Source organism: Lingula anatina, chromosome 3 (genome assembly GCF_051362555.1).
Source record: "Lingula anatina isolate TDL-2025a chromosome 3, LinAna3.0, whole genome shotgun sequence".
In the NCBI taxonomy this organism is placed as follows: Eukaryota; Metazoa; Brachiopoda; class Lingulata; order Lingulida; family Lingulidae; genus Lingula; species Lingula anatina.
Window position 1 is genome coordinate 11,253,906 of NC_141769.1, and position 26,770 is coordinate 11,280,675.

A 26,770-nucleotide genomic window follows, 5' to 3' on the forward strand; every position below is an offset into this window, starting at 1 on the left:
ATATATTCCTGGGCTAATAACCCTTGTCAACATTTATAGCATCTATGAATCACAAAAGTCCACACATATGTGCATTTTGTATCTACTATATGACTGGAGATAAAAATGCTCGGGAACAAGTCAACATAAAAACACAACCAAATCCATATCCTTACAATGTATAATTTTATTTCATGTTGGTCTTTCACAAATCATTACTATATATTTATGCTGCATCTTAATAGTATGAAAACATTGTTCTTAAAACTGAAAACAAATTAAAAATAATATTTGAGGATATTTGGGTCATATCTTTTACTCACCTTCCAATAAATTTATTTCTATATGAATCAATATACGTTCCAATTGCATGGTGGTAAAAAAAATGATAAGAGAAATAATTTCTTCCTCTTCAAAGTTACACCTTTTTATCTTGAATCTGACCATTTTTGCAGCATGACAGAATGCTGACTGCATAATGTGCATTTTAAATATTACAAACCCCTGCACATTTCTGTTTTATACCCTTTTTCTGCTAGTATACATCACTACAAGTAAAGCACTAGAACTGTTATCATGCTCTATGCTTCTCAAATACTCGCACTTTTTATATTCCACCTCCAGAAATAAGTCTACCATTAGGACTTGTTGAGTATATCATATTCATGTATTATGCATACAGTATTAAAAATCAGTTTCTCTAAACAACTATTTTCTATAAAGGTACAAAAGGTAATGGTTTGGGTTACAGCACGAAATCCTTCATAAACAAGGTCAGTGACCTACATTTAGGCAATTTGCGCCTGGCCTGATCAGTAAGGATCTTCCCTCCTTTAAAGAGAAAAAATAGGTAGGGTCAAAACAAGATAACTATTTTGGGACTTTCATGTTGTCAGTCAACCTATTTTGCTCCTTGGAATTCAGGCTGCCAAGATTAGGTCATGCCCCTATGTTGAAAACTTTTCAGCACTGAAAATGTCTCTCTAAGTGTGTTGTTCCATTAACACAGAAATTACCAAATCATGCACCTTAGTTTAAACTTTATTATTCATAAATGTATACTACCCAATATTCTATGAGAATGTTTAAGAATGCCAGAACATTATAATACGAATTGAAAAATAAAAGATATGAAATGGAGGATAAGCAGGAAGTCTTTGATGTTAAAAATTTAAAGTAAGAGTTATTCCACTAAACTTAAACATATGAATAAAACAACTGAAATTCTAATTTATGCCTACCTTTATTTAGAATAAAATGTCAGTGTCCCATAATACTTCAATAGATACTATGGTGCATGACTTGAATATTCATTAAATGGGTCATACATTTTATGCCTCTAAATACAAAAAATTACATTGTACTAACAGCCAAGTGAATTTCTAATGCTCCTACTGCCTCTATGTCTGATCAGAGGGATCAGCTGTAAAATGCAAAAAGGCCTGTTGTCAGTTTCTGTGTGCAGAGGTCAGCATAACAGGGGCTGGGGGCCTTATAGTGCCTTAATTTAGTCCCTTTCCCAAAGACACCATGGGTCTACACAGACTGATCCAACTCTGCAGAGACTCCTGCTGAGAGCAGTCAGCTTAACTGAATGACAGACCCATTCAGGCATTAAGTAAAATACAGAAAAGTTGATGAGTATTCAAGTGCATTGGAAACGAGAGGAGGTTGTGTCCTTCAGTTAAGCTGGTTGCACTCAGCCAGAGTCCCTACAGAGTTGGATCAATTTATGTAAACGAAAGGAAAATTTCTATGGGAATGGGTTCTTACTCTCCGGCCACAGATGTCGCTGCAGTCTAGTGGGTAACTAAATTTATGAAAAGACACCTGTGAGATTCGAGAGGATCTGAATGAACGCTTTTTTCACCAGACATTTCCTTTGCATTTAATGGGGATGTTTTCATGCCTAGGTGTTGAATAGCGTGTATCCCTGTCTGTGTTACGTTATGTACTTATAGCTTTAAAAATTAGGTCAAGCAAGGAGTCGTTCTTACTTCAAATACCCAGCTGTGATTACACTCAACCCTGAAATTATCCCCTCTGCTGCTGTGCCAGCTTTTTAGGGTGGAGTCAAGGCAGGGAAGTTACATAAGAGTAGACAGCTTGATCATCATTGGGGCCTTTTTATTCAATTTTGTAATTAACAACAGCGATCCCTGTGGCCAGAGATGGTGCATCAGATATAAATTTGCCCCAAATTAACTTGGTGCAAGGTGGTCATATAGGGCTTTATACTACTGAAATGATTCTAACTTAGAACCCATGTGAACAGGGCTTTTGTCTGCAATTGCACATTGTGAGCTTCACATGCCTGTTTTTCTCCTTACTGAAGATAATAAAGAGCAGTATGACAGTCAGTCTGTCCTCTTTTTGACTGTTACAATGAGTAATATGTACATTTTGACCTGTATACAGATGGCTGCAGGGAGTTTTGTAGCCCTGCCACCAGATTTCGCCACTTCATGGACAAAATGCTCAGTTTGTCTGCTAGTAAGGCATGGACAATACTTGCAATACTAGCCATCACCGCTGGAAGAATCATAAACAGAACACTAGATGGCTGCACATGTCCTTCACCAGTACTTGTGTTTTTACTTTGTCTTCCGTAGCAAAAAGTCTAAGTCTTTCATAAATCCCATTTTTTCTTCACAATTGGTGTTTCATGGTAGCGTTGCAAACAGAATGATGATGATGATGAGAATCACAAGTAATATCCCAATGGCACACCACTGTCTTCTATCTGAAAAGAGAAAATTAATATTTTAGATGACACCATGATGAAGTTCAATGTATATATCGAACAATATTCTGAGACTACTACTTATTGGTTAAATGTACAGTTTTGTGTTGAACCTGACTGTGACCAAGACTTTTGACTTAAAAATCAATAGAGGACATCAACACATGACAAACATATATACCACATTAGGACTGTAGGGCAAATTGTTTTCTATTGGTCAGATAATATTTGTGTTAAGGTCAATGCAGCTTTGCCCTAATGGCTTCAAAATGGGCAGAGATCATCTGCATGTTATGATGAACCTCCCTACAAAATATGAAGATAGACCAAATTTTTAATTATTTATTGGTCAGACAAGATTTTTGTGTTGAAGGTCAATGTGACCTGGAAATTTGCCCTACTGACCTTAAAATCAGTAGGATCATCGATGTGTGATGAGGACTCTCTCTATAAGACCAATCCACCAACATGTGCACAGCAATCAATTTATCCCTCAAAATCAAAGTGATTTTAATTAAGCCCATTAAAACCTATCTATAAAGTTTGAACTTTTTGAGTTTGGCTGTTAACTGACAAACCAAAATAAATAAAATAAAATAACCTTCTTGGCAGGTGAAAAAATAAAAAGCAGTGTTTTTAGTACAGACTATTGATATTTGACCTTGGGAAGATATAAACAGTCACAACAAGGTATCCTCTCACTTTTAATACTTAGTCTAAGTAAATTGAAATTATTCCATAATTACAGCACTGCAAATAACAGGAAACTCAAATGACAGCACTGCCATCTATAAGGACAAACCTACATAATGCCAAAACAATTTTCTCAAACAGTATTTAAGTACTGTTGTTTTTTTCATTAATTAAGCTATTTTTATTCATCTATAGTAAGTGAATAGCCCCTAAAATTTTTTTCACAGCAGGCATAAAAACACAATGAGTAAAAAGTAGTGTTTAATTTTTATGCACATCAAAACCCTTTCTACAAATTTCTTAGCAAGAGAAATATGCCAAATTGAAAACGGTTACTGTGACATGAACTGACTTTCTGTGCTATGTAAAACCCTCACTTGTTTTTGGCAACTCATTTGAATAAGTTGCAATGTGCATCCAGCAACAACCTTACATTGGAGTAATGATTTTGCAATGTGTGTGCAGGACTAGGTCATTTTGCTAGTTTTTACAAACTGGAGTGATGGTAAAATAGGTAAATTTCCAGAAATTTGAAGAAGGTGCCTTTTCGATGGCATTTTTTTTTTTTTTTTTTTTTTTTTTTTTTTTTTTTTTTTTTTTGCTGATCCTAGGATTTATTTGATTTATGATTAATGATTTGGCATGTCAACTTTATTTTAGTCATGTAAGAAACTAATAGAATGGTTTTTAAGTTTTTTTGGGTATCCACGCTCACTTTATATATAACTTCAATCAGCATATATCAATAATATATAATATCTTAATCATCACACTCCCAATTGTTATATTTATCAATGATTCATTTAAAATACAAAGCATATACTTTTAACTTTCACATTATTGGTGTAAAACAAGAACAACTGTTAAGAATATAGATGAAAGCGAGACCTACTATACATATATAAAATAGTACACTGTTGCAACACCATTTAAACAACACGATGTGATACTGCATTTGAGTAAAAGCACAGCAACATTGTTCTAAGATTTTGTAATTTAAATGCAGTTAAATATTTCATTTCCATTTGTAATTATATAGCACAAAAAACGTTTGATAAATTATTTTTGGGAATTGTACAGAGTGGGCTGTTCCAATGTTTTCAAGGCCTCGTCCCACTGTAAGTTGTGGTGATGTGTATGAATTTATAATTTTTCTGATAGAAGAGGCTCTAAAAATTTCACTCATTGCAGGTACCTTCAGTCAATATAGAAGAACACTTTGTATTGTTTAGTCTTGAAATAAAAATAAAAAATCAGTGAACATATGTATTGCTAACATATCAATTTTTTCTTTAAAAAAAAGGCATCTGTAACCTGTCTAATTTCATGTACCCATAAATACAGTGAAGTTGGATTTGATCTACTTGTAATTAATACATGAAAGTAATGACATTAACAAGTAAAACCTAATCAAATCTGAAAGAAAACACGGATGTGGAAAGCAGGGGAAGAGGTTTTTCTTTCAAAATTTCAATATATTTCAGCATAAAGACACTGTCTAATTTGTCACTAGCAATTTGTACCATTTAAGGCTGTAGGAAACAAAGCAGGAAGCAAAACAAAATCAATAAGAGCTACTCATATTCCAAGGATATTATCCCTAGGTAAACTTTTCAATTATGGTTTTTCGGAGATACTTGAGAGGAATTTGCTGGAAACCCCATCCTAGGGATATTACAAAGAGTTTTCCTTTGGGCTGATAATCAGAATATACTTCAATGTTACTGATCACCTTCAGAGCTCATTACAGGTAATTGTATCTTTTGACAAGAAGTACTGTAAGGGACTGCTTGTACCAGAGAGGACACGTAACTTATTTACATGAGAACATTTTCAAGCAAAACAAATTGAAATCTGAAATGTTTGTTTTTGTACACCTGGAAATTCAGAAATGTCCTTCAAAGACCACATTTTTCAAAAATATATCAATGTATTTGTTTATCTGAGCTGATGCAATAACAGCAGCGTTTTGAGGGTGAAACTATAATACTAGTTTCAAACAGATCTCCTTCATCTGAACAGCTAACATAACAATTTTACACCTATTTAATCACAACAATTAGGCCCCGTTCAGAATAGGGTACTAACTATGATTGTGTTCAGCAGGGGGAGTAAGTATGAATAATGGGAAACACAGGACAAAAACACATACCTAGTGACCAATGTTTTCAATCCTTGCAAATGCTGAATTGGGAATAAATGACCAAAAATTTGGTGATTAATGTTTCAGAGATTAATTGCACTTTTTTATGAATCTCCAGGAGGACAAGAGTTGGGCTCAAAGTTTATTGTAATGACTTGCCCCATATATACCAATATATAATACGAAACAAAGCAGCAAAGCTGTCAAATGTACAGACAAAAAGCAGAAAATAGATCATTTTGTCAATTTTGATGTAATAATAAATAATTAAGGAATAACAGCACAGTCAATCAACACTGAATTTTAATCATGCACAACAGGTAATGTGGTCAATAAGATTACAGTTTCGGGACCATGAGAGTTCATATTCATATAATGAAAATCCCAACATGTGTAAAATAATATTACATAACAATTGCTTATGTGAAAATACAGAAAATGAACAGAGCTTCAGGCTGATGGGAGTAAAACTTCACACCTTGAAAATGCCACAGTGTTTGAAAAAAAAATTAAAAAAGAAAACATGAAAAAAAAAATTCCAATAAAGCTGCTATTTGAACTTTTAATCTAGCTGTATTAACATGATATGAATAACCCCATTGAGTTTGATAATAAGGCACTGTTATTCATCTATAGCATTTATGTTGGCATTACACAAAATATTTTTTTCTTCTGTAACTTATTTGCAATAATAAAGAAGATTTACCTGCATAATTATCACCGATTCCTTATTATGTGACACTATTAATTTAGACTTTTGCAAATTGTATCTAGCAGATGAAAAATTTGCAAAGTGCAATTTATGGTGAAAAGTAGGTCAAAGGCCAATTTTAAGATCATGGGTAGATTGCCAGTATATGACTTTCTATTCAAGTTCAATAGTAATTATAGGTGTATCTCTGCTAATTTTGGAGTATTTAACATTTTATTTTCATACTGAATATTGCAATGTTGTACTTTTTGATATAGCACAACTCTTAGACCATATGAAAAAAAAAAAACGTACTGCACCTACAGTATTGACAAGCTCTACAAAATGTAAATCTAGCTTCTACAGTTCCAGAATTAGAAAGAATTTTTAGTTTCAGCATCTAGTGGCTGATTCTTCCGTGAAAATGCACCTAGCGACCCCAAACTCATGAAGACAAAAAGAGACCCCAGTGTAACTCCTCACCATAATATAAAAGCAATGGTCTATTTAGTTTCTGAAAATTGGTAAAACAATTTTCAATTTGCAGAAAATTAACATTTTTACAATATTTTTGCCCATTTGACGTTGAAATAAGAGAGGAGTGACTGAGAGGCAGTATCATCAATGCATGTCAGCTGATAAAAATAGCCAGAAATAAGAGAGAGAGAGAGAGAAAGAGAGAGAAAGAGAATCAATAATGATGTCAACATTTGTCTGTCAGCTGACAAGAATTATCTGGGTTATAAAAGCCACCTACCCCAGATATGACAAAGGAGTGTGTCAGCAATCAAGAAAGATAAGAGGGAATTCCCAGTGTTGTATAAGTCCGTTCCCTCCACTTAGCAGCATGCTGTGCCATGTGACAGTGAGCATGCCACCTGTAGCAAAGATCTCACAGGGAACCACGCTGTGTTACCAAACCTACCATTGTTTCTGCATGTGCTTCTCTGCAAGTTCTAGCCACACGTAAAAAATGACTTTATGTAAGCCAAAATAGAACGTGGAAACACCATGCTCATCATGCTTAGAATTAAATAAGAGAAATTTGTCTATTCCACTATAAATATGGCTCTTAAACAAATCTGTAAGTCATATGTTCAGGTGTTTCTCCAACAAAGTAACAGTGACTCTTTACAACTTACTGGACACACACAGTTGATCACTGTCAGACAATACAGGTAAGTGGTACTTCTATTTATATCACAGCCTTAATGAATTATTAACTGTGCAAATGCTGTGAAACTATATCAATTATCACTGTAAAGAAGACTTGTTGCTAATTAAATTTTAGTCTGCATTTAGACAAAAAAGACACCTGAAGCAAAGTAGTTGATAAGTGTGATTTTTTTCTCAAAATTGACTAATTCAGGTGCAGCATTTTCTAAATAAAAAATCTGATTTATTCTTTTACTATCTTAACTTTTCGATTTTTAGTCAAATTTCTTACACATATCTCTGAGTCAATGTCTTCTTGATCAAGGACCATTGTAAGTGAAACTGAGCCAGCAAAATGAAAATGCTTTTGTGATCAATTTGATTGTTAGAATTTATAAAATCAGTAGCTCCAGCATTGTAAACATATCGGATTTACGACTAAAAGAAACATGGTTTGACAATTTTATATGGTAAGGTGGGGATAATTATATCATTACTAATGAATAAAATGGGGTTTAATTTTGAAATCAGATAAACGAACAGACTTTTGCCATCAGATTTTCAGTAAGATTTATATTTGTTTAATTGAACAAGTGATTGCTATCTTACCTGTGGCTTGAATTTATTTGAATTTATGTAAATCAAACATATCCTAATGAGAATTAATTAACAGTTGATAATTCCTGAATTGAAAAAAAATAGTTTGTTATTGAGACTAATAATTTATTTTTTAACATTTTAATAAGATTACTATTTTTCCTTCTTTCTTTTAGTCCGATATAAAAATTGGTCAAAAAAGGGCCATGAGAATCAGAGAAACTGAATGAGTCAAATGATGTCTGAATTCATCTTTTGTGGAATGTTGCACTTTTATCAATTTTCCTTCACAAATGGAAGCTTCTTTAGTTGTAAGCAATAGAATCAACTTTAACCAAAGCTTTGGTCATGTCAGATCTATTATTATCTAATCCAGGTCCAAATCTGAGGGGCATTTTGCACCATTGGTAAAAAAAAAAAACAAAACAGTAAGCATACAGCTGATCATTCCATATTTAGAAACAAATAGAAATATCCACTGCTAATTATTTCAGAATATATACTTCTTCTGGTGAATAGACCATTTTTACAATATTGGGTTTTCGGCCTAGAAATGGCAAGCTAAAATTATATATCCTGTAGTTTTGAACAATATTTTCACTCTTTACTTATACGTAGTCAGTGTACATATGTCAACTATGCCACATTATCAATGATAAGACAATATAGTTACTTTTTTTTACACACTTTCTATTAAGTTTATAAACTTAGCTTCATGTACAGCGTAGGGGACCTGTTCAAAAGCTTACAATAACATAACAATAACAGCATTCTCCTACACATATTGTGTTAGACTTTCAAACAAAATGACTTATAATTATGAGTCAACTCAAGATGTAACCTATTTATATCTTGTGGTAAGTGGTAATATATCATTCAAGGCTAAACAAATTTCAGTTTTGCTAATAATGATTTTCACCAATTTCACATTGTTCTCTTTTAAATGACAAACTAAGCAAAACGAGAAATATGAAAGCAACAAATATAAATCAAGAAGGGACTTAAGTTATGGTAGTTTATGCTACAGACTGATACAAGCAATGCGGTCTTTATGCTAGTAAGTGAAGTCACATGTCCTCCTGCAGATTGGTCTACTATTAGATGTTACCCAGGTAATATTAGTCTGTCACCAGTGGCAGGCCGAGATACTTCCCCTCGTCAATTTTAATCAAAGTTTGCCTAAGGCATCACTACAGCCACAATATTGCCAGTAACTTCTCTGCAGTCTACAGTGCTACAAGTGATGATCAAGATCTCTCCAACAGAAGCTTTCTCAGATTCTGCTGCTGACTTCTATGTGGTTTTGCTGGATGTTCATCGATGAAAATGAACCTCCATGACCATCAAGCAAAACCCACTATAGTCAGTACAATCTACATGATCCAAGAAGATGAAGAAAAATGTACTTGATTCAGCAAAATATACAAGAACCATGAAGATTAAGAGAAAGTAACTGAAATCACCAAAACCTGCAGTATTTACAAGAAGGAGGAGCTAACCACAAAAAACAGGAAAAATTAACAGGACACTTTTGTTATATAGAGCAGTTAGGATGAAGTCAATTAAAACCAACCTTAGTTAATATGCCATTTCCATTAGGCCAAGCCCATTCAGTTGCTGAATCACAATATTGCGATGTGAAATCGCCTCTACCACGTGAATACAACCAAACGATTTATCAGTAGCACTTACCATTTGACATGTGTAACACTTTTGCAATCTTCTTCATTGTCGTGTCCATTTTAGATTCTGTATTGTCCATTTCATGACCAAATTCATCTAACATCCTAAAATTTGATTCATTAAAAGATTTGTAAATATGTCATTTATTTTGAAGTAACACACACACCTGTGACTGTGTGTGGGGAAGTACATCATGCTTACATCAATTTATTCATGTATCTGAAATCTAAATTCAGTTTTGTTTAACCTCTTGTTTCATGTTTAATGGTGACGGATTCCCAGATAGAGATGAAAGAGGACCTTTAAAAAACAAGAAAAAGAGGAAATAAAAGCACTGACGATGCACAGCTCTATGTTGGGGTGAGGGTGGGGGGTGGGGAGCAACAGCCAAATATCCAGATTCCCTGAAGACTTTCATCTGTACCCAAAGAAGGTGTTGGTTTGGAGGGCATCCAGAGGACGCTTCTAACCTGGACTACTGTTCCAATTATGAGGACTAGGATATAAGTTCTATCAATATTTTCCAAATTTACTTACACTGATTGCTCTTCCAATTCATTGTGTATTCTGTGGCTCATGTCTTTCAAGACTCCTACACTGGTCCCTATGTTCTCCAGGTGGGTATCTTGTGTTTTGATCATCACCTGGAAAATATACAGTATTATTAAATATAATGGGCATAGAATATGATGTTATATACAGGGATTTGATATGCAATATACTACATAGTTATCTACTTCCCTGACATCATCAAAAACATAATATCTACTTCCTTGACATCAAAATAAAACAGTATCTACCTTTGATGCAACCAGCCGTACACATGATGACTTAACATTGACACAAAGCCAAGTCGATGTCATCAGATAAATATGGAAACTGGCTTTCCATATGCTTCACATATATTCATGGAATAATTACATCGTATCAACTTAACAAATAATTGACCTCATCCAAAGTCAATAATTGTATATTATAAGTTTAAATGCTTATCTCATTATCATTTAAATGGTGATTTTCATACATATTTATGTATCATTATCAGGAAAGCAGAAAAGACCTAGCTTCAATTTAAAACTTATATTATTAGTAATTTCTTTGTATTCATTTTTTAAATATCACTAAACTGAAGTGCAACTGTCAAGATATTGAAACAATGAAACTATATGCTTTCTAACACCCCCCCCCCAAAAAAAAAAAAAAATTATCCTATTAAAAGTATCAAGTTGATATAAAAAGTTAAAAATTAATGACACCATCACAGTTTATATTATATATAACATCATTTCAGGCCAATTTATTACAGGCAACAAAAATGCCTTAAAAGTTGCTACAATAACACCTTCTGAAAAAAGTCAATTCAAAAAGATAACATTTCAAAATCTAATAATGAAAACATGACTGGTGTATAAATATCTTTAATTGCAACAAAACATGGATCAAAAGTCTATCCTGACATTTCTACTCATGCACAAATAGAAAAATTATCAGGATTGTACCATGTAACTTGAGAATTAGGAGCGATAAGATTAAAGACCTTTGGGGGTTATATTTGTACAAGCTTCAGGAGTGAAAGAATAAGTATAAAAAGGACAGAGCAGACCATAACATTATACTGTATTATCTCATTTCATCCCTCTGGCTGAGTCAATCTAATATTGGACAGAAAGGGAATGCAGATACACTGTTCTAGGCTGATCAGAAAGTTCCATTTAAGGCATATAGATAGATCATTTATTTCAACATGTGTAGAGAGTGAAAAACCTTATGATAGTATGTAACATACACCTACTCATTTCTCTTTGCCAAGTGTCCGCCTCTACACTCTATACATCATATGTTTTGTAGAAGTATTTGAAGCAAGAAATAATGGTATATTGCTGTTAAGATAATTATATCTCAACGGTGTCTGAAATGATCTATAACAGTTTTCAACAAAAACACATGGTTTCTTATCAATTTTTATTTAAAAAATTGAGCTTATTTAGTTAATAAATAATTAATAAATGATAATGAAAATTGAGCTGTTTTGGCAGAGGTCTGTAATCTCTGGTTGCTTCTCTTGTTTTAAATTATTTATTTATTTACTTTTGGTATGCCAATTATGATCTCATATTTCCCTCTCAAATGCTAGAAAGACAGATGGCAAAACAAGATTTGTCTTGAATTTACATATTACCTCTGCAAAGGAGGTTATGTTTTGGGGTCTGTATATGTCTGTCCGTCTGTTGGCAACATAATGCAAAAAATGTGGAAAATTTTAATGGAATTTTAAGGAACTGTTGATGACTTCATAAGGTGACTCTAATATGAAGTCTAATGTGCTACAAGTGATGACCAAGATCACTCCAATGTACTTTGTTTTCTGGTATTAATTCATTTTTATAACATAATTACTCAACAATACACAGTGCACATATTGAATATGTACCAATTGATGCCACAATGATGGCAATTTATAAAACTAGACAGCAAAGCTGAAAACAGACACCAAAGAGGAAGTAACATCAAGAAAACACATGCAAAAAATTAATCATTACCATAAAAGTAAATAGAAATATGGTTTGTTACTTAAATGAGGCAAATGTCATCAAATCTGTGCAAAGAAAAAAAAAATTGTTGCAGTAAATGTAAAGTGATCATGCTAATTTTTGAAAGCAACCTGCCTCTTTACCAAACAAAGCCACTCAGTAAATTAAAAGTAAAACAGAAAATACAGTTTTGCAGTAATGGAGCAAACAAAACGTCACCAAATTTGTGCAAAAAAACAGAATAATTACTTGTACAAAAAACCAGAATAATTACCGTAAATGTACACCAATCATGCCCATTTTCAAAAGCAATCTGCCTCTTTACCAAACAAAGCCAGTCAATAAATTAAAAGTAATGAAAAAAAAAGGGATAAGAAGTTATGGGGCGAACGTCACCAATATTGTACAAAAACCAAGAATAATTACCGTAAATGCAAACCGATCGTGCTGATTTTGGAAAGCAACCTGCCTCTTTACCAAACTCTTTTGGCAGTTATGGGGCAAACGTCATGTGTCGGACACTGACAGCAACGTGACGACACGGACAGACAGATCAAAATATATAGATTCAGACACTTAAAGTGCCTGTATATAATAATTTCAATGTGATATTTTTCATCATACTGGCTCTAATCCATAGAGAATTAGGCTCATACTCATGCAAAACCAGTTTTTACCAAATGTAAACATGCCTAATATCTCACCTGCTGCTGTTGATTCATGTCATCAATAAATCTCTGGTTTGATTCCACTATATCATTGTCCAATCTATGATATCTGTTTTGCTGTTGGCCAGAGCCATTGGAATGCAACAGTGACTGAAACAAACAAAATAACAAACTTCCATTTCAATATGTGACAATATTGTGTAGGGTTGCTTTTTCAAACTATCAGTAATTTCATAAACAAATTCAATCATGCAGATTTTTGGTAGAAAACTGCCTTTTTATCACATAAAGCCACTTAGCAAAGTTGAAGTAAATACACAGATTGGCCCTTGGGGAGCAAAGGTTGGCACAATTCACTCACAAAGAAATGCTATTAAATAAAAATTAAATGATATATATGTGTACCAAGTTGAATTTCCAAATTACCCAGAAGTATCTTACATATTAATATCCTGCTTTCAGATTATTTTTGTGGCCACACAGAGAAAAAAGTTCATGTCAACCTAGTCAGCATCATAAGGTTTACCCTCAAAATGCATAACTTGAAGATATATAAAGAATATATCATTATCACAAATCACACCAGCCATGGTCACTGCTAGTATCAGTGCATGTATTAATTCCCTTACTAACCTGTTTTTCTCTGGAATTGTCTTTGATTTTCACTCTTGGGTTGGCTAAGTGATCTTTCATTTGCTGGATAGAAAATAAATTTAATTTTGTCATGCTGTTATGAATTTTGAAAATTACAAAAGTAAAAATCCAACGAGGCACTGTGAAACATGAATTTTTCAATATTCACCAACCGTTCTTGTAAAAGCTCTGAATTACTCATTGTAAAGATATCGCGATTCTTTAATTGGTCTTAGTAGTAATCTGTCCATATATGGATATACTGTTCAATAACATATGCTAAATATAACAATGGGTGGAGAATTGTCATTAAGATCTTACTTTTACTGATGATCTTGCATTTTCTATAAATTTTCTCCTTTCCTGTATTTCACCAGGTCCAATTTTAAATTTCCTGGGGTTCTTCTCAACTATTCGTACCAGGATTAAGGAAAACAACAACGTTTTCGAAATAATTTGCTAAATCACAAGACAGTGATAGCCTGACTATTCAGCACACAAATTTCCCTCAATTTGTGTGTGCTTTCCTTTCTTCAACTCTGATGTCTGGCACACCTAGTTGAAACTGTTAAGGGGTAATTAACTATCATTTAGCATCTTCAGCACTACTGTTATTGTGGGTATTCAGAAAATGTAACTAGCACAAGTTCCAAAACCATGTCATACCTGAAAATTCCAGTTTGTAAAGAATGGAAAATTAGTATAAAAAAAAAAGATTTCAGGAAAAATATTCCAAACAAACAGGTTTCTGCACACTGATACATTTTAGTCCTATGATTTATTGCTATATATTTAAAAATAGTGAGTGCATGAACAAAAAGTCCAGGAAAGTGCACAGCCACATCATGATGATGGTGAACTCAACAATATGCAGCTGATGGCAGGTCTCTGCCAATACAAAAAGGAAAGTGGAAAAAAGCAAAAAGTAATCTCTTTCAAAAACTTGTGTCAAAGGGATATCAACTGTCTCCTCCAGATCTTCCAAGTCCCACTCAATGCTGCGTAAACTATTTCTGAGTTCATTCAGGGTCCATTCATACTCCTCACTGGCTCCTGTACCCCCAACCTCCAACAGCTCACACCAACGGTCATATAAGCCCCTGGATGTCTTCAGGGCCTTTTGCACCTCCCTTTTGACAGAAACAAATAAAGAAAATAAATGTTCAGCTGGCATTAACCTAAGTGTATTGTTTATTTGTAAATTAAGCTGAGATAAAGTGACAAATTTTACTCAGTACCATGTTATCATGTATTTTCTGGTCTATTGGCCCTTTAAAAACTTTTCCAGGCATTTTTTTTTTCTAAAAGCATCGAATACTTGTCCATTTCCAAAATGACATCAAAATGAGTCAACTAGCATATCAATGTTTAATCACTGCTCTGTCTCATACTAATGCATCCTGCCAAAATAAGTATCAAATAGGATGCTAAAAAGCTAGGTATATCTCAGATGTGTATTCTACTAATAACTGTAAATCAAATGAAATTTGGCATAGAAAACTTTTCAAAAATATAATGAAATAATTATTTTAAGTTCCAAACACATTTTTGACATATGTAATAGAGAATAAAAAAGGTATTGTATATTCAATGAATATTCTTTCAGCAAGGCTAGCATTTAAATTATTCTCACGCCACCCACTCATTTTAACTGCTCTACTACAGTTATATCTAAATTCCTTTACATTATTTAAATATATTTTCATGTGAGAATTTCATTTTCTTTGTTCTGCAATCAAAATAACAAAAATAAGTTCTTTCAACAACAGGTAAATCAGAATTATTACCACTACAATACTGCACTGATTTGTTGAATATCCAGACAAGAAACAATGGCTTTAAATATAAAATATCAGTTCTGTAGCACAGCGTGACAAGCGATGATATGGACTGCCTTTGTCGTGCTGACGTTAAACTGGGCACATATCCGTTGATCCAGTTCATACTTATTCTCTGACCAAAAATAAACATCTACTGTCGTCTGTCGAGTATGTTATTATTAATATTAGTAAACGTACAAAATACACGGTGTCATTTATCGCGCTGACGTTAAGGAAGCAAACGTCAACTCATACTTACTCTCTGACCATAAAAAACGGATCTTCTAAAGACATGGCTGCTGTTTTACAATAAAATCACAAAATGGATGTTTTAGTGAAACAAATCTGGGTCAAACGTGAAAATATTTCTACCAAATCGTCGCAGCCGTCACCTCCTCCACCGGAAGTCGTGCATCATTGATGGTTTTAGTCATGTGACGTTTGACGTCAGATTTTACGAGGGAATCCCGTCTATAAATAGATTATAACCTCCAAACGTCCTAGAAATATGTTGGTTCGTATCATTGATGTAAAACTGTCACTTTAAATAAATATCAAGATGAATGAAATACTACTTTCAATAATTTCTCATTACAAGTAGCCCTAGCGCGAAATTCATGTGTAAGCACTCCTTTTACGGTTTCTGATATTTTCTCTGTACTAACGCATGAGAACAAAGACTTCAGAATTTTTGACAATAAATGTAAAATGATGACCAGTCTATCGCGATGAAGGAGCTCTCATATCTAATCTGTCATCTTCTTAACTTTCATACTCCTGTAAAGCCAACCAGTTTTCTCGTTGACATAAACATGATTAAGTTAAGAATAAGATACATCTGCATGTCCACCTTTCATCACCCAAACCCAATATAGAGGTGCAATTGATGCCACAGGCATGCTCTTAAAATATTAAGTGCACCGATTGTAAACTACGTTTGCTTATTTTAGGGTCCCACATGAAGAAATATGTATCAAAGTTTCACTCTCCTGGAACCATGAATAATAAAAAATAATTCATCGTCTATCCCCAAATAGGAACGTATGTTACTGTCACAAATGCAAGACATCCAGCTGTGTAACATTTTACTCCCTTTGAAAATTTAATCATCACTGGTTTTATCTCCTACATGTAAAACATTGTAAAAAACTGTAATAATCTTCTGTATAGAGTAGTTAATTGTTCTTGAGGAACTTTAGTTTGCTTGTCACTGTATATTAAAAAAGTGGGGCAAATACCAACAGTAAAATAAGCATGAAATTAATTATTTTCTCCTTGTGATCCAAATATTATATCAGAAATGTCAAACTATCCTGGAATCACAATATATATTTTTAGTTGGTAACAGAAAACCGTTTCTTATTGCATCAAGTACTTGAACAAAATTAAACTTTTTAAAAATTTTTCTGGGGGAACGTATATGTTACCTAGTATTAGCCATGACACAAAGCCCCTTGAGTTATAGTTTAAATATTAGAAAAAACATTCTTACATCATGTATAATTTACCATGACTGAATCACTAAAATATATATCGTAATGAGGTATGTATATTAAAATTTAATTGACCCAGAACATACATTACCATACGTTTCCGGAACATACATTAACATTTAGGGCTCTTTGCATAACGTAAAGACATGGTAAAAATTAAAATCTGAATTTAAATTGAGACAGTCATTGATTTTTGTTCCATACACATATATGTTTTAAAAAATTCAATACAACTTTGAATTCATTTAATTTTACTTTTGGACACTTCAGGATGTGAAATGCACCCCTATATTGGGTTTGGGTGTCATGCGTTAGCACAGCGTACATATCAGATACAGTAAATAGGAGTGCTAAAGCATGAATATCGTGTATAGGTAACCCTATTAATCTCCCCTTTAATCTTAAAGGTATCCTCTAATTTGTGCAAAATCAAAGTTTTCCTTGAAATTTAATGCTTTAGACCATTTCTTGTTAGGCTTTGGGACAACAAACATGGATGGTACACTGTGTATGGCTTTAATGTACAGGTACTGGGAGAGGGGGGTTGTCCTGATACCCTAATTAATGTTAATGATGAGTTAATATATTAAGTTTATTGATTTGTTGACTTATTATTAAACTCATAAATTAACTTACTACTTAATCAACACCCAAATATAGCCATTTTTACCTATCCTGAAAAAATTTAAATCAAAAGCTCTCCAAAGCCTTTTGTATCATGTTACTATGAACAGACAGACAAATAATTCACCATTAATTAATAAGAGAAATACCAAAATCTAATCATTTTTAAGTAAGCCCATTTCTGACCTGTACTGTACTGAAAAATTCATTAAAACCCATCCATGACTTTTTATGATAGGCTAGTAGTGACAAACAGACAAATGAAGGTGAAAACATAACCTTTCTGGCAGAGGTAATGAAACAGTACTTACAATATGAAATTGACATGGAAAACACAAAATGAGTTTGAAAAGTTCCATCCATAACAGAGATAAAAGCAAGTAAGCAACCTAAATAAATTTTATTCAAAACATGAATGCCCTTCTGTTTTCATTCTTAGCAATAGTTTTCTTCAAAATAATAGGATAAAAAAAAAAAAATTTTTGTGATCACAGACTGATTAATCGCAACAATAATAGTCATTTTGGCAAATGGAGTCTTAGGGTGTATTCCCAGAGATTTAGCTTAATCCAGGGATTAAGATTTAGATCTACCCAACTCCCTGGGGGTTCACGCTAAATTGCAGTCAGCCGAGCGCGCACCATAGTTTATTACCCCTTTACGGCCTCAGTGGGTGGGACAGACACTTAAGCTGGCTAAGCTGACAGTAATCTAATGAGACTCCCCACAGGGATAGATCGATCTAAAATCTATGGAACTGGGGTCTTAGCCAACTGATATCAGACTCAACCATACAGAATAAATGAGCTTAACTTAAGACTTAAGAGTCAAAAATAAAGAAGGAATAAGCACTTGGAATATTCAACAAAATGATTTTTTTCTAAATATTTTGATAAAAAAATAAATAAGTGAAAACAAGGCAGCAAAACTGTCAAATGTACTGACAAAAAGCAGAAAATAATGATGCGCAAGGTAATTTTGTCAATTTTGATTCAATAATAAATCATGTTTAAACAGCAAAGTCAACACCAAATTTAAATTACCCATGACAGGTAGCATGGTTGTTAGGAATAGGTAGTTACCGTAAGGTTTCAGGTCCATGAGACTTTAAATTCACACATTGAAAGTGCCAGAACGAGAAAAATGAATATTTAAAAAAAAAATGCATAAATTCAAGAAATATAATCCTATCAAGCTGGTTTTCCCATTTGAGATGTATGCCAATCCTATAAATCATTTTTTAAAGTTACAAGCATATGAGGTGGAAATGCACAAAATAGTTTTCTTGTCAATTTTTATCCAATAAAAGTTTACAGGAAAGAGCATTGTAGGGTTTCACTTTGGGGAGTAAATGGATACTCATCACTTTGTATTGTGCAATATCACCTTGTGACATCATCATGGCTTCTTTGCTTTCATAAATGTGCACAGTGAGTGTACATTTCTCAAATTTATTCTTGTTATCATAGTAGCTATTGTTTTAGTGTGATCTGGGTATGCATAAAAACAATGAGTCAGCATATTTTATGTAACAAAGCTGTTTATCCGGTTACTAATAAATTTTGGAGTTGCCTCCCTATCCAAAATTGACAAACACCAAATGGTTATTCATCTTGAAAACTTTCATGCTATTGTCAACTTTTGCAGAATTTTTAGGCTTAGCCACTTGACTATAACAAAAATTTCAAGAATCCAAGCCAACACTTATTAAGTGTCAATATATATATATTAACGTTTGTAGATGCATTTGAAGTTAGTTGACATGGCAAATCAACCAAATGCCACCATTACAGGGAATCTTAGAATCTCTTCGTATACAACTTTAAACTTTAAATTTTCATATGAAGCAAGTGTGGATTCCTAGTGTCACTGCTACCAGTATCTCACACAACTCAAAATATCCCAGTACCTTTTTCAAACTTCTGGGCGTAAATTTGACCTACTTGTCCATTCCTCCAGTTTGTAAAAGTCCATCAAATAATGTAGCAATGTATGATGCATTATACTGCTGCTGCCACAACAGCATAATTATTCAAATGAGGTTTGGTGAAAGTTACAGAGGATTACATATATATATATATATATATATATATATATATATATATATATATATATATATACATGTAAAAGAAAACATCTGGTCAAATATTATTTTTCAGGAAATATAAAACAATGCCCTTTGCTATTTCTTTAAGTTATTCTATTTGAATTTATATGTTGGCTTTTGGTCAGGTTTAGTAACAAAGACTGGACATGTCAACTCACTTCAAATGCATCTTTAAAGTTAGTCTTACCATTCTCAATTTCTTACACATTCCATAAAAAATTTTAAATAATCAGCAAAAACACTATACAGACTGACTGACTGAGTGAACAAAATCAAACAAAAAAAAGATCTTTTTCAGTTAAATTTAAATTCAACAACATCTGTCACTATTAAATGTATAACTGAATGTCAGTTTGTAATGGCAGCATATATATATATATATATATATATATATATATATATATATATATATATATATATATATATATATATATATTAAATGATAACTGAATATAGAATTTATAGGAATGTAAAACAGATGACAAATTTAACTGATATAACTTCTGCTTAACAAATGGAAGTCACCAGCAATTTATCAAAAAAATTCATAATAATTATGATAAATCAAATACTATAAATGTTGTTATAAGAAAATACAATAAACATATATCTGATTTATAGTAATAACTCATTAATACAGTTAATAAAATCAGTTTATAGACATTGCATAGACATTATCACTGGAAATGTATCATTTTGAATAGGCTTCATATCTCATAATCAACTAGAAAAGCACTCCAAGAGCGTAGACCTCTGCCAAGGTAGCAAAGTCTCCACCCAATGCCGTTTCACCCCTAAATTTTCATTCTATAATGACTTTGTTTTTTGATTATTGATTATTGATTGATTATTGATCCGGATCACCACCAAAAACTAATCATCTGTTCCTTGGCCCACTTCTGAGAGTTCCTGAAAATTTCATTGGTCCATAACTTTTTTGAGTTATGTTGATGACAGACAGACAGACAGACAGAAAGACAGACAGACAAACAAACAGGGTTGAAAACATAACCTCCTTGGTGGAGGTAACAAAGTAAGTACGATTAATAATAAAGATCACACTTCCAGGTATGAACAGTCAAGTTGATTCTAAATCATATATCTTGAACGTTCTCAATTAGGTGACATTCTTTCCTCTCTTAAAAATTAAATCCCTTCTGATCACAATTTTCAACTTTCCTCTAAAAAGACATACAATCTCTTCAAAATTTTCACACAATGTATGTCTTTGAGTTAAGATTTTGATATGTAACTTGATTCAGACAAGATAATCAAATCAGGTCTGTTCCTGTCTGGAGGAAATATAACCTTCCAAAGAAACATTATACTGTTATAATGAAAATATACCAGAAATAAAGTTATTTTATGAAATTAACAGAGACAGACCTATAGATAAAGATGTGGTCTAAATTCAACAGGCTTAATCCAAATATTCATTATAATAATATTCTTTACAAGAATAACCTTTAAAAAGGTGAAAACTTTAAACTCTAATTATGTTCTAGAAAAAATAAGAAATGGATTCAGCTTATTACAAAAGTAATCAATTTCCCTATGCATCAAAGATGCTAAAATTTTAAACTTGAAAATATATTATCATCAGACATAAGATAAGTGGCACATGGTTTCAATCAATGAAAATTTTAATCATACTGAGATGTCAATCTAATTGGTCCTCCAGAGGATGAGGTCGGCATATTGCAAAACTTTCCCTTTTCTTCGCTTTTTTCAACATCCTTGTAGCTTGTTTGCTATGAACTTTTATGGAACTTTTAGATGTTCTGAAATTAACCTCATGTTCTTTTTCAGTGTCACCCTTAATGGGTCTTTGGTCATTTGAATCAGCTATAGTAGCAGTTTCTGCACTTTTTGTGTCATCAGCATCATTTGTTATACTTGTTATGTCCCCTCTGATGGCTGCCCCAGAGTTGCTTTTACTGTTATTCTCTGCAGTAGGATCGGCTTCAGCCAAAGTGATTTTCGAAGTTTTAGGAGGCAAATAGTCATAATCAGGAAATATCTTCCTGCACAAAATATTCCCAAACCTGTTGAACATTTTATCAATGAACCACTTTTGATCACTCTCATGCTGTGTCAACCGATAAAAATCATCCTCCATTTCTTGTTGATGTTGGTCTTCTGGATCTGCAAAAACTGTTCCTTCTGGCACGTCTTTGTCTTCACACAATCTCTGTGGGCACAGGACGTTCAGTGCTATATAAACTTCATATGTCTTAAACATAATTGCATTGATTTCTCTCCCAGGGTCAAACTCCTGGCCACCTACATCTACCCACACATGACGTCGAATTTGTTCCGATTGACTAGAAGTCTTTGTGATCCAATATCCCAATTTCATGCAGGATTCTATCTTACGTTGTCGAAGATTGTAATAAAATGAAAAAGCTCCTATGAGAGCATTATCAAAGACTCCATGTTTTCCTATTGCTTTGGTTACATGGCGAAATATTTTATGAATTTTACATTTTTCCCTGTGTTTTGCCCAGTGGTTTGTCTGGCAATTTCTGTCACAGTAGTAAGCCCTATGACATTTACTACATTGCTTTGTGCAGTCTTCTTTTTTACAGTTCCAGCATGCTTCTGGCATGGCATCTACATCTAGTTATGCTCCACTGGAGATATGACACAATCTGGAAGGGAAAATATTTTCAAAATTATAATTTTTTTTAGATTTTGTATTTCATTACAAGTATGATCCTCAGGTAAAGGTAAGGGACAATTTCATACTTGAGTGAAGAATATTCATTCATAATATGAAGAATTTTATCTCTGCCACTAGAATTATATTTGGTATATGGGCACTGACTGATCATTGATATTCAATACAGAGAAAGAGGGGCAATTTCCACCTATGTGTGTATAGAACTATTTCTAATTTTCCCAATCCTAAAAAGGAAATGGGTTTGAGGCATCCTCCTACTATAAACATTTTTGACCTAAATGGCTCCCTGTCTGGAATTATGATATAATAAATGGTAAATTAATGATTGTAACCCTAATGGTGCTTTTTTTTTTTTTTTTTTTTTTTTTTTTTTGCTTATTATAATATGCAAATACATATGTTAATACTCGCATTCACATTTTCTGATTGCAGAAAATATGCGCAGGAGTGCAAATTAAGGCCAGACAAAATTAATGGGCTGGTCAGCCAGCACGGCAATGTAATTGTGTCATGGAAAAAATGTGTTGAGTATTTCTGTTGTACGTGTGAGAAAATTTAATTACATGTAACTACTGAAAATCCTTACTACTGGTACGTTTAAATTATATTATATTTATGTTGTAAAATCGCCCACACTGTGTATTTGACATTCCATCCCCCTGAAAATGAAAGAGAATTAAAACTGGATTTTTTAAACATTAAATAAAAATAAATAAATAAATAAATAAACATAATTTTGATCGTCGACCTTGTTTAATGAGATTTGCTGTTCGTTAACCAACTTAACACTGCCTCAAGCTCCAAGCCTACGGGATGAATTTTTACGGATGTTGATGCTGCTGCACTTTAGCTGTCTTCTTCGAATTCGACTATAACACCACAGAAGGCTAAATTAGGGAAAAAGTAATCTTCGTGATGTTATATTATAATTATAAAAAGTTTCTTACCAACTACTGAAAAGTGGTCACAAATGTTTTCCGACCTTGACCTTTGATCAGGCATTGATATCTGTACTTATTTCGCTGAAGAGCACAACGTGGACCAACGCCGTAAGCAACAAGCATGGTTAGAAAATTAAAGTTTCACGAGAAAAAGTTGTTAAAAAAGGTTGATTTTATATCATGGGAGGTAGACAACAATTTACACGAGGTGAAGGTGATGAAAAAATACTACATACAAAAGAGGGAAGACTACACAAAGTAGGTTAATCTCGCTCTCATTCACTGTTTTAATAGGATCCAAATTCCTTTTAGTGTTGGTGTACTGTTATGCGAACATTTTGATGTATGCCATTGCATTACCATTGTCTCTGCTAAGAGTTGAACTCCCGAACGATTTTGGTTAACAGTATAGAATTTTGTATAATTTTGGTGCATATATACAGTAGATAGCTACCTGTTTGAAGGCGTTAAACCGTTGAATTTTAGAGTCATCTTATTTAGGAAACAAAAATAGATATTCACGTTTTAACACCATGTTTGCCATTTTTAAAGGGGTCGTCTCTTTAAGTCTCTGCATTGTTACTCCCCAACAAGATGATATCTGTTGCAAAATTATAACATCGCCCACTTCATTATGCTCTGTAAAGATAACAACCTCCGTTGAACCCCCCTCTTCAATTGTTTTTTTTTTTTTTTTTGATAAGAATGAAAAAATGTTGCCTCCTTCAGGCAAGGTACAGTTATGGGATTTTGGTCTGCAAATATTGGAAAATACAAATTGGTCTAAAGATTTTTATTTCCGACCTTTCTGAATGTTATCTTAATGGCTCTACCAAATTATTATTTTATTTTCCAAAATGTTTTAGATACAACAAGCTATCAAGATACGTAAGGGAACTGGCAAACAAGATCAAAGAGGTTGACATTAAAGACCCTTTCAGGACAGAAGCTACATCTCAGCTGCTGGAAAAATTGTGAGTTTTGCTGAAAAACGGCACACAAAGTCTACTGGGGACATCAGTGTTTCCTTTTATATGTAAATGACATATTCATCTCATAAGTCTATTTTCCAAAATGAAGATCTTCAGAGATTTGGACATTTTGGCATTATATATATTTTGATTTGAAGAAATGATTTTGTTGTATGATAAACACTGTGACTACTATGGTGAGGCAATCAAGATTTTTGTGGTATTTATGGACAGTTCACTGTGGCTGGACTTGTTACTTGCATGTGTCATTGCAGTTAGCATCTTTGTGCATATAACTTTCTAACATTTTAAAAGGAAAACTTGCTTACTATTTTCAAATTGCACAATAAAAAATTGGTGGTGATTATTTAAATGTTATTAGTTATGCATTATAATGTATAAAACACCCATGTTGTGCACTGTCATTGTTAACACAGTAAATAGACAAATTTGTGCTTTATTTTCCTCAAACATACAAGATTGATTCATAGGAAAAAAATATAGCTCAAGTTCCAAAGCCAGCTAAATTGAATTGTTTTTCATTTGTAAAATAGAGAATTTAATTAAATGTAAATTACTTCAGACATTCCATGGGACTGATTCCAACAAAGAGAAGTTTAGCCTTAGCAGATAAAGTCAATGCCTCTGCATTTTGCAGGTAAGGTTTTAATATAACAGTTAATCATGAAAAATATTTAGGTTCTGTCTACGCTACTTAAAGCCTTAAAGCAATTTCAGAAAAAGTGAATTTTTATATATTTCTGTAGTATTCATGCATTTTGTTTCAATATGTATTGTAAACAAATGAATTCTACAAGTAGAGAATTTACATTTACTTTATTTTGTTTTCCAGACGACGTCTCCCAGTAGTAATGGTAAGAAACCACATGGCAGAAACTCTCAAGTCGGCTACTACATTCATTGAACAGGGACGTATCCGTTTTATCAGTACTATCATGCAGATTTATTATTGATATGTAGAACTACTGTAAAAAAAGCATATATTGAGACCATGATAACATGTACTTTAAAACTGAATTTAACCAAATCAGTGGTAAATTGGCAAAAGCAAATTAATGTGCAAACTTTTGTCTTTTATTAAAGTAAATATATTTATTAAAAGTAAAAGAAAAGAAAGGAAAAAAGAATTAGCCTTGTTATGAATTTTTGATGACCTAAAATGTTTTTATTGACTGACCATTACATACTGTTGTAGAGGTTTTCCACATTGGAATTAAGGGGTATCTTTTTTTCTTTTATTTGCTGAACCCATAGTCTCAGAACTTCCAGTATTTTACTAGATGTTCTTTTTCACTAACAAATTTATACCGTATCATGCTTTTACAAAAAGAAAAAAAAAACAAAAGAAAGTGCCTTAACAGGTTTCCCAGATGTTCGTGTTGGTCCTGAGGTGGTGACAGATGCTGCATTCCTGGTCACCAGAAACATGGAGGACTTTGTCACCTGGACAGATACTTCAGCCATCAGGAAACATGTGCTAGAGTATAATGAAATGGTAAGGACAACCATCCTATTACAGAGAAGATTTAGAGGTGAAAGTTGGCCTTAATTTTTGGACTGAAATGTTTGGTCTTTTTAATTTTTGGGATAAATCAGTAAGAGTCCACCAAAATAAAGTGGCTACTGGTCTGAAATATTGGCCTTTTTTTCTTTTTACAAAATGGGCACAACAATTTGCTTAAGTGGACTATTAGTGATTTATAAGATAGCATGGTTGCTCAGTCTAAAACCCAAAACTGGCTTTTAAACAAGCCTGTAGCAACAACCAATGATGTTTTGATATATGTTTATATCGTAAAACAAAAATGTCAGTAACATGCGAATGTAACCTTGCAAGTAGTCAACAATAACAAGTACACATGCAAGGTAAATTTTGGCTGTGTTTATAAAATGTGTTAATAAATAAATATAATAAGTAGAGCCTACTGTGAGTCCATTTGTAAAAATCTATTTCAGAGAGATGATTTTGATCTCATGGCATGACGGAATTCAAGCTTTCTGGAGTCTAGTGGTGAATACAAAGGAGTGGTCAAGCTGGGAGACACATGGCAGGCCCTGGGAATACAGGGTGTTGATTGAAAGACCATCCTGTAGCATACTGGTATCAAGACAGCCAGATGCTGGATGAAAAAGTTTCTGTTGCTAGGTGACCCTGGCTCAGCTCTGTGTATTGTTTGGAGCTAAAGTTACTGTTGCTCAGCAGTATAACTGGGTGTCAGGGTATCTGTAGCAGTTGCTACATAACACCTGTGCAATGCAAGGAACCACGATAGTGATGTTAGGAGCAGGAAATTGTGACCAAGTGGGCTGAAATATAAACTTAATTTGATATCACATCAAAAGGCTTGCTGAATTGTAGTTGTCAGAAAGTAGACATCATTTATCCAGTTGAAAAGATCCCAACTTGATGCGTTATGCAAGTAAAAATGAAGTGGGTCTAACCGCAGTTGCAATCTTTAGGAAATGTTTTGTATAAACCTTTCGATTCAAAATTGGCTAATTGTGTGAAATAAACTTAAGAAAACTTCAGAATTTAGTTTATGTTGAATTTAATTGCCCAAGAAGTCTTAAACAAAATAATGTACTCAACTCTC

At 33.1% G+C, this 26,770-nt stretch overlaps 3 protein-coding genes across 4 annotated transcripts; 1 reads left to right on the forward strand and 2 right to left on the reverse strand.

Annotated features, from left to right (window-relative positions):
* Positions 1 to 146: 146 nt before the first annotated feature.
* LOC106166203 (syntaxin-6) lies at positions 147 to 15,783 on the reverse strand. The gene is made up of 8 exons (XM_013544681.2): positions 15,596 to 15,783; positions 14,477 to 14,646; positions 13,838 to 13,932; positions 13,517 to 13,579; positions 12,920 to 13,033; positions 10,222 to 10,328; positions 9,694 to 9,788; positions 147 to 2,722 (listed from the first exon to the last, which is right to left on the reverse strand). Exons 1-8 carry the CDS (start codon positions 15,628 to 15,630, stop codon positions 2,643 to 2,645), a joined length of 759 nt encoding a protein of 252 aa, XP_013400135.2. The 5' UTR covers positions 15,631 to 15,783; the 3' UTR covers positions 147 to 2,642.
* A 3,190-nt stretch (positions 15,784 to 18,973) lies between these two features.
* Positions 18,974 to 23,327, reverse strand: LOC106166231 (uncharacterized). 2 transcript variants are annotated; one of them, XM_013544720.2, is made up of 2 exons: positions 23,191 to 23,327; positions 18,974 to 22,211 (listed from the first exon to the last, which is right to left on the reverse strand). In XM_013544720.2, the coding sequence occupies exon 2, from the start codon at positions 22,166 to 22,168 to the stop codon at positions 21,221 to 21,223; it is 948 nt and encodes a 315-aa protein (XP_013400174.1). In that variant the 5' UTR covers positions 22,169 to 22,211; positions 23,191 to 23,327; the 3' UTR covers positions 18,974 to 21,220. The 2 variants fall into 2 exon arrangements, with proteins under 2 accessions (XP_013400174.1, XP_086866215.1); XM_087010089.1 differs by lacking the exon at positions 23,191 to 23,327 and adding an exon at positions 22,992 to 23,175.
* On the forward strand, positions 23,272 to 26,708 carry LOC106166232 (U3 small nucleolar ribonucleoprotein IMP3). The gene is made up of 6 exons (XM_013544721.3): positions 23,272 to 23,442; positions 24,051 to 24,158; positions 24,739 to 24,813; positions 25,009 to 25,088; positions 25,547 to 25,671; positions 26,133 to 26,708. Exons 1-6 carry the CDS (start codon positions 23,306 to 23,308, stop codon positions 26,157 to 26,159), a joined length of 552 nt encoding a protein of 183 aa, XP_013400175.1. The 5' UTR covers positions 23,272 to 23,305; the 3' UTR covers positions 26,160 to 26,708.
* Positions 26,709 to 26,770: the final 62 nt, after the last annotated feature.

What these genes read in the sequence shown, in the direction of transcription:
- LOC106166231 (XM_013544720.2), bottom strand. Translation starts at nt 22,168, where the DNA reads ATGCCAGAAGCATGCTGGAACTGTAAAAAAGAAGACTGCACAAAGCAA.
- LOC106166232 (XM_013544721.3), top strand. Translation starts at nt 23,306, where the DNA reads ATGGTTAGAAAATTAAAGTTTCACGAGAAAAAGTTGTTAAAAAAGGTT. An exon ending in AAGAGGGAAGACTACACAAA is followed by an intron (nt 23,443 to 24,050) that starts GTAGGTTAATCT and finishes AAAATGTTTTAG; the next exon opens with ATACAACAAGCTATCAAGAT. An exon ending in TACATTCATTGAACAGGGAC is followed by an intron (nt 25,089 to 25,546) that starts GTATCCGTTTTA and finishes CAGGTTTCCCAG; the next exon opens with ATGTTCGTGTTGGTCCTGAG.
- LOC106166203 (XM_013544681.2), bottom strand. Translation starts at nt 15,630, where the DNA reads ATGTCTTTAGAAGATCCGTTTTTTATGGTCAGAGA. An exon ending in ACAATTCCAGAGAAAAACAG is followed by an intron (nt 13,034 to 13,516) that starts GTTAGTAAGGGA and finishes TGTTTGTTTCAG; the next exon opens with TCACTGTTGCATTCCAATGG. An exon ending in ACATGAATCAACAGCAGCAG is followed by an intron (nt 10,329 to 12,919) that starts GTGAGATATTAG and finishes TATATTTTCCAG; the next exon opens with GTGATGATCAAAACACAAGA.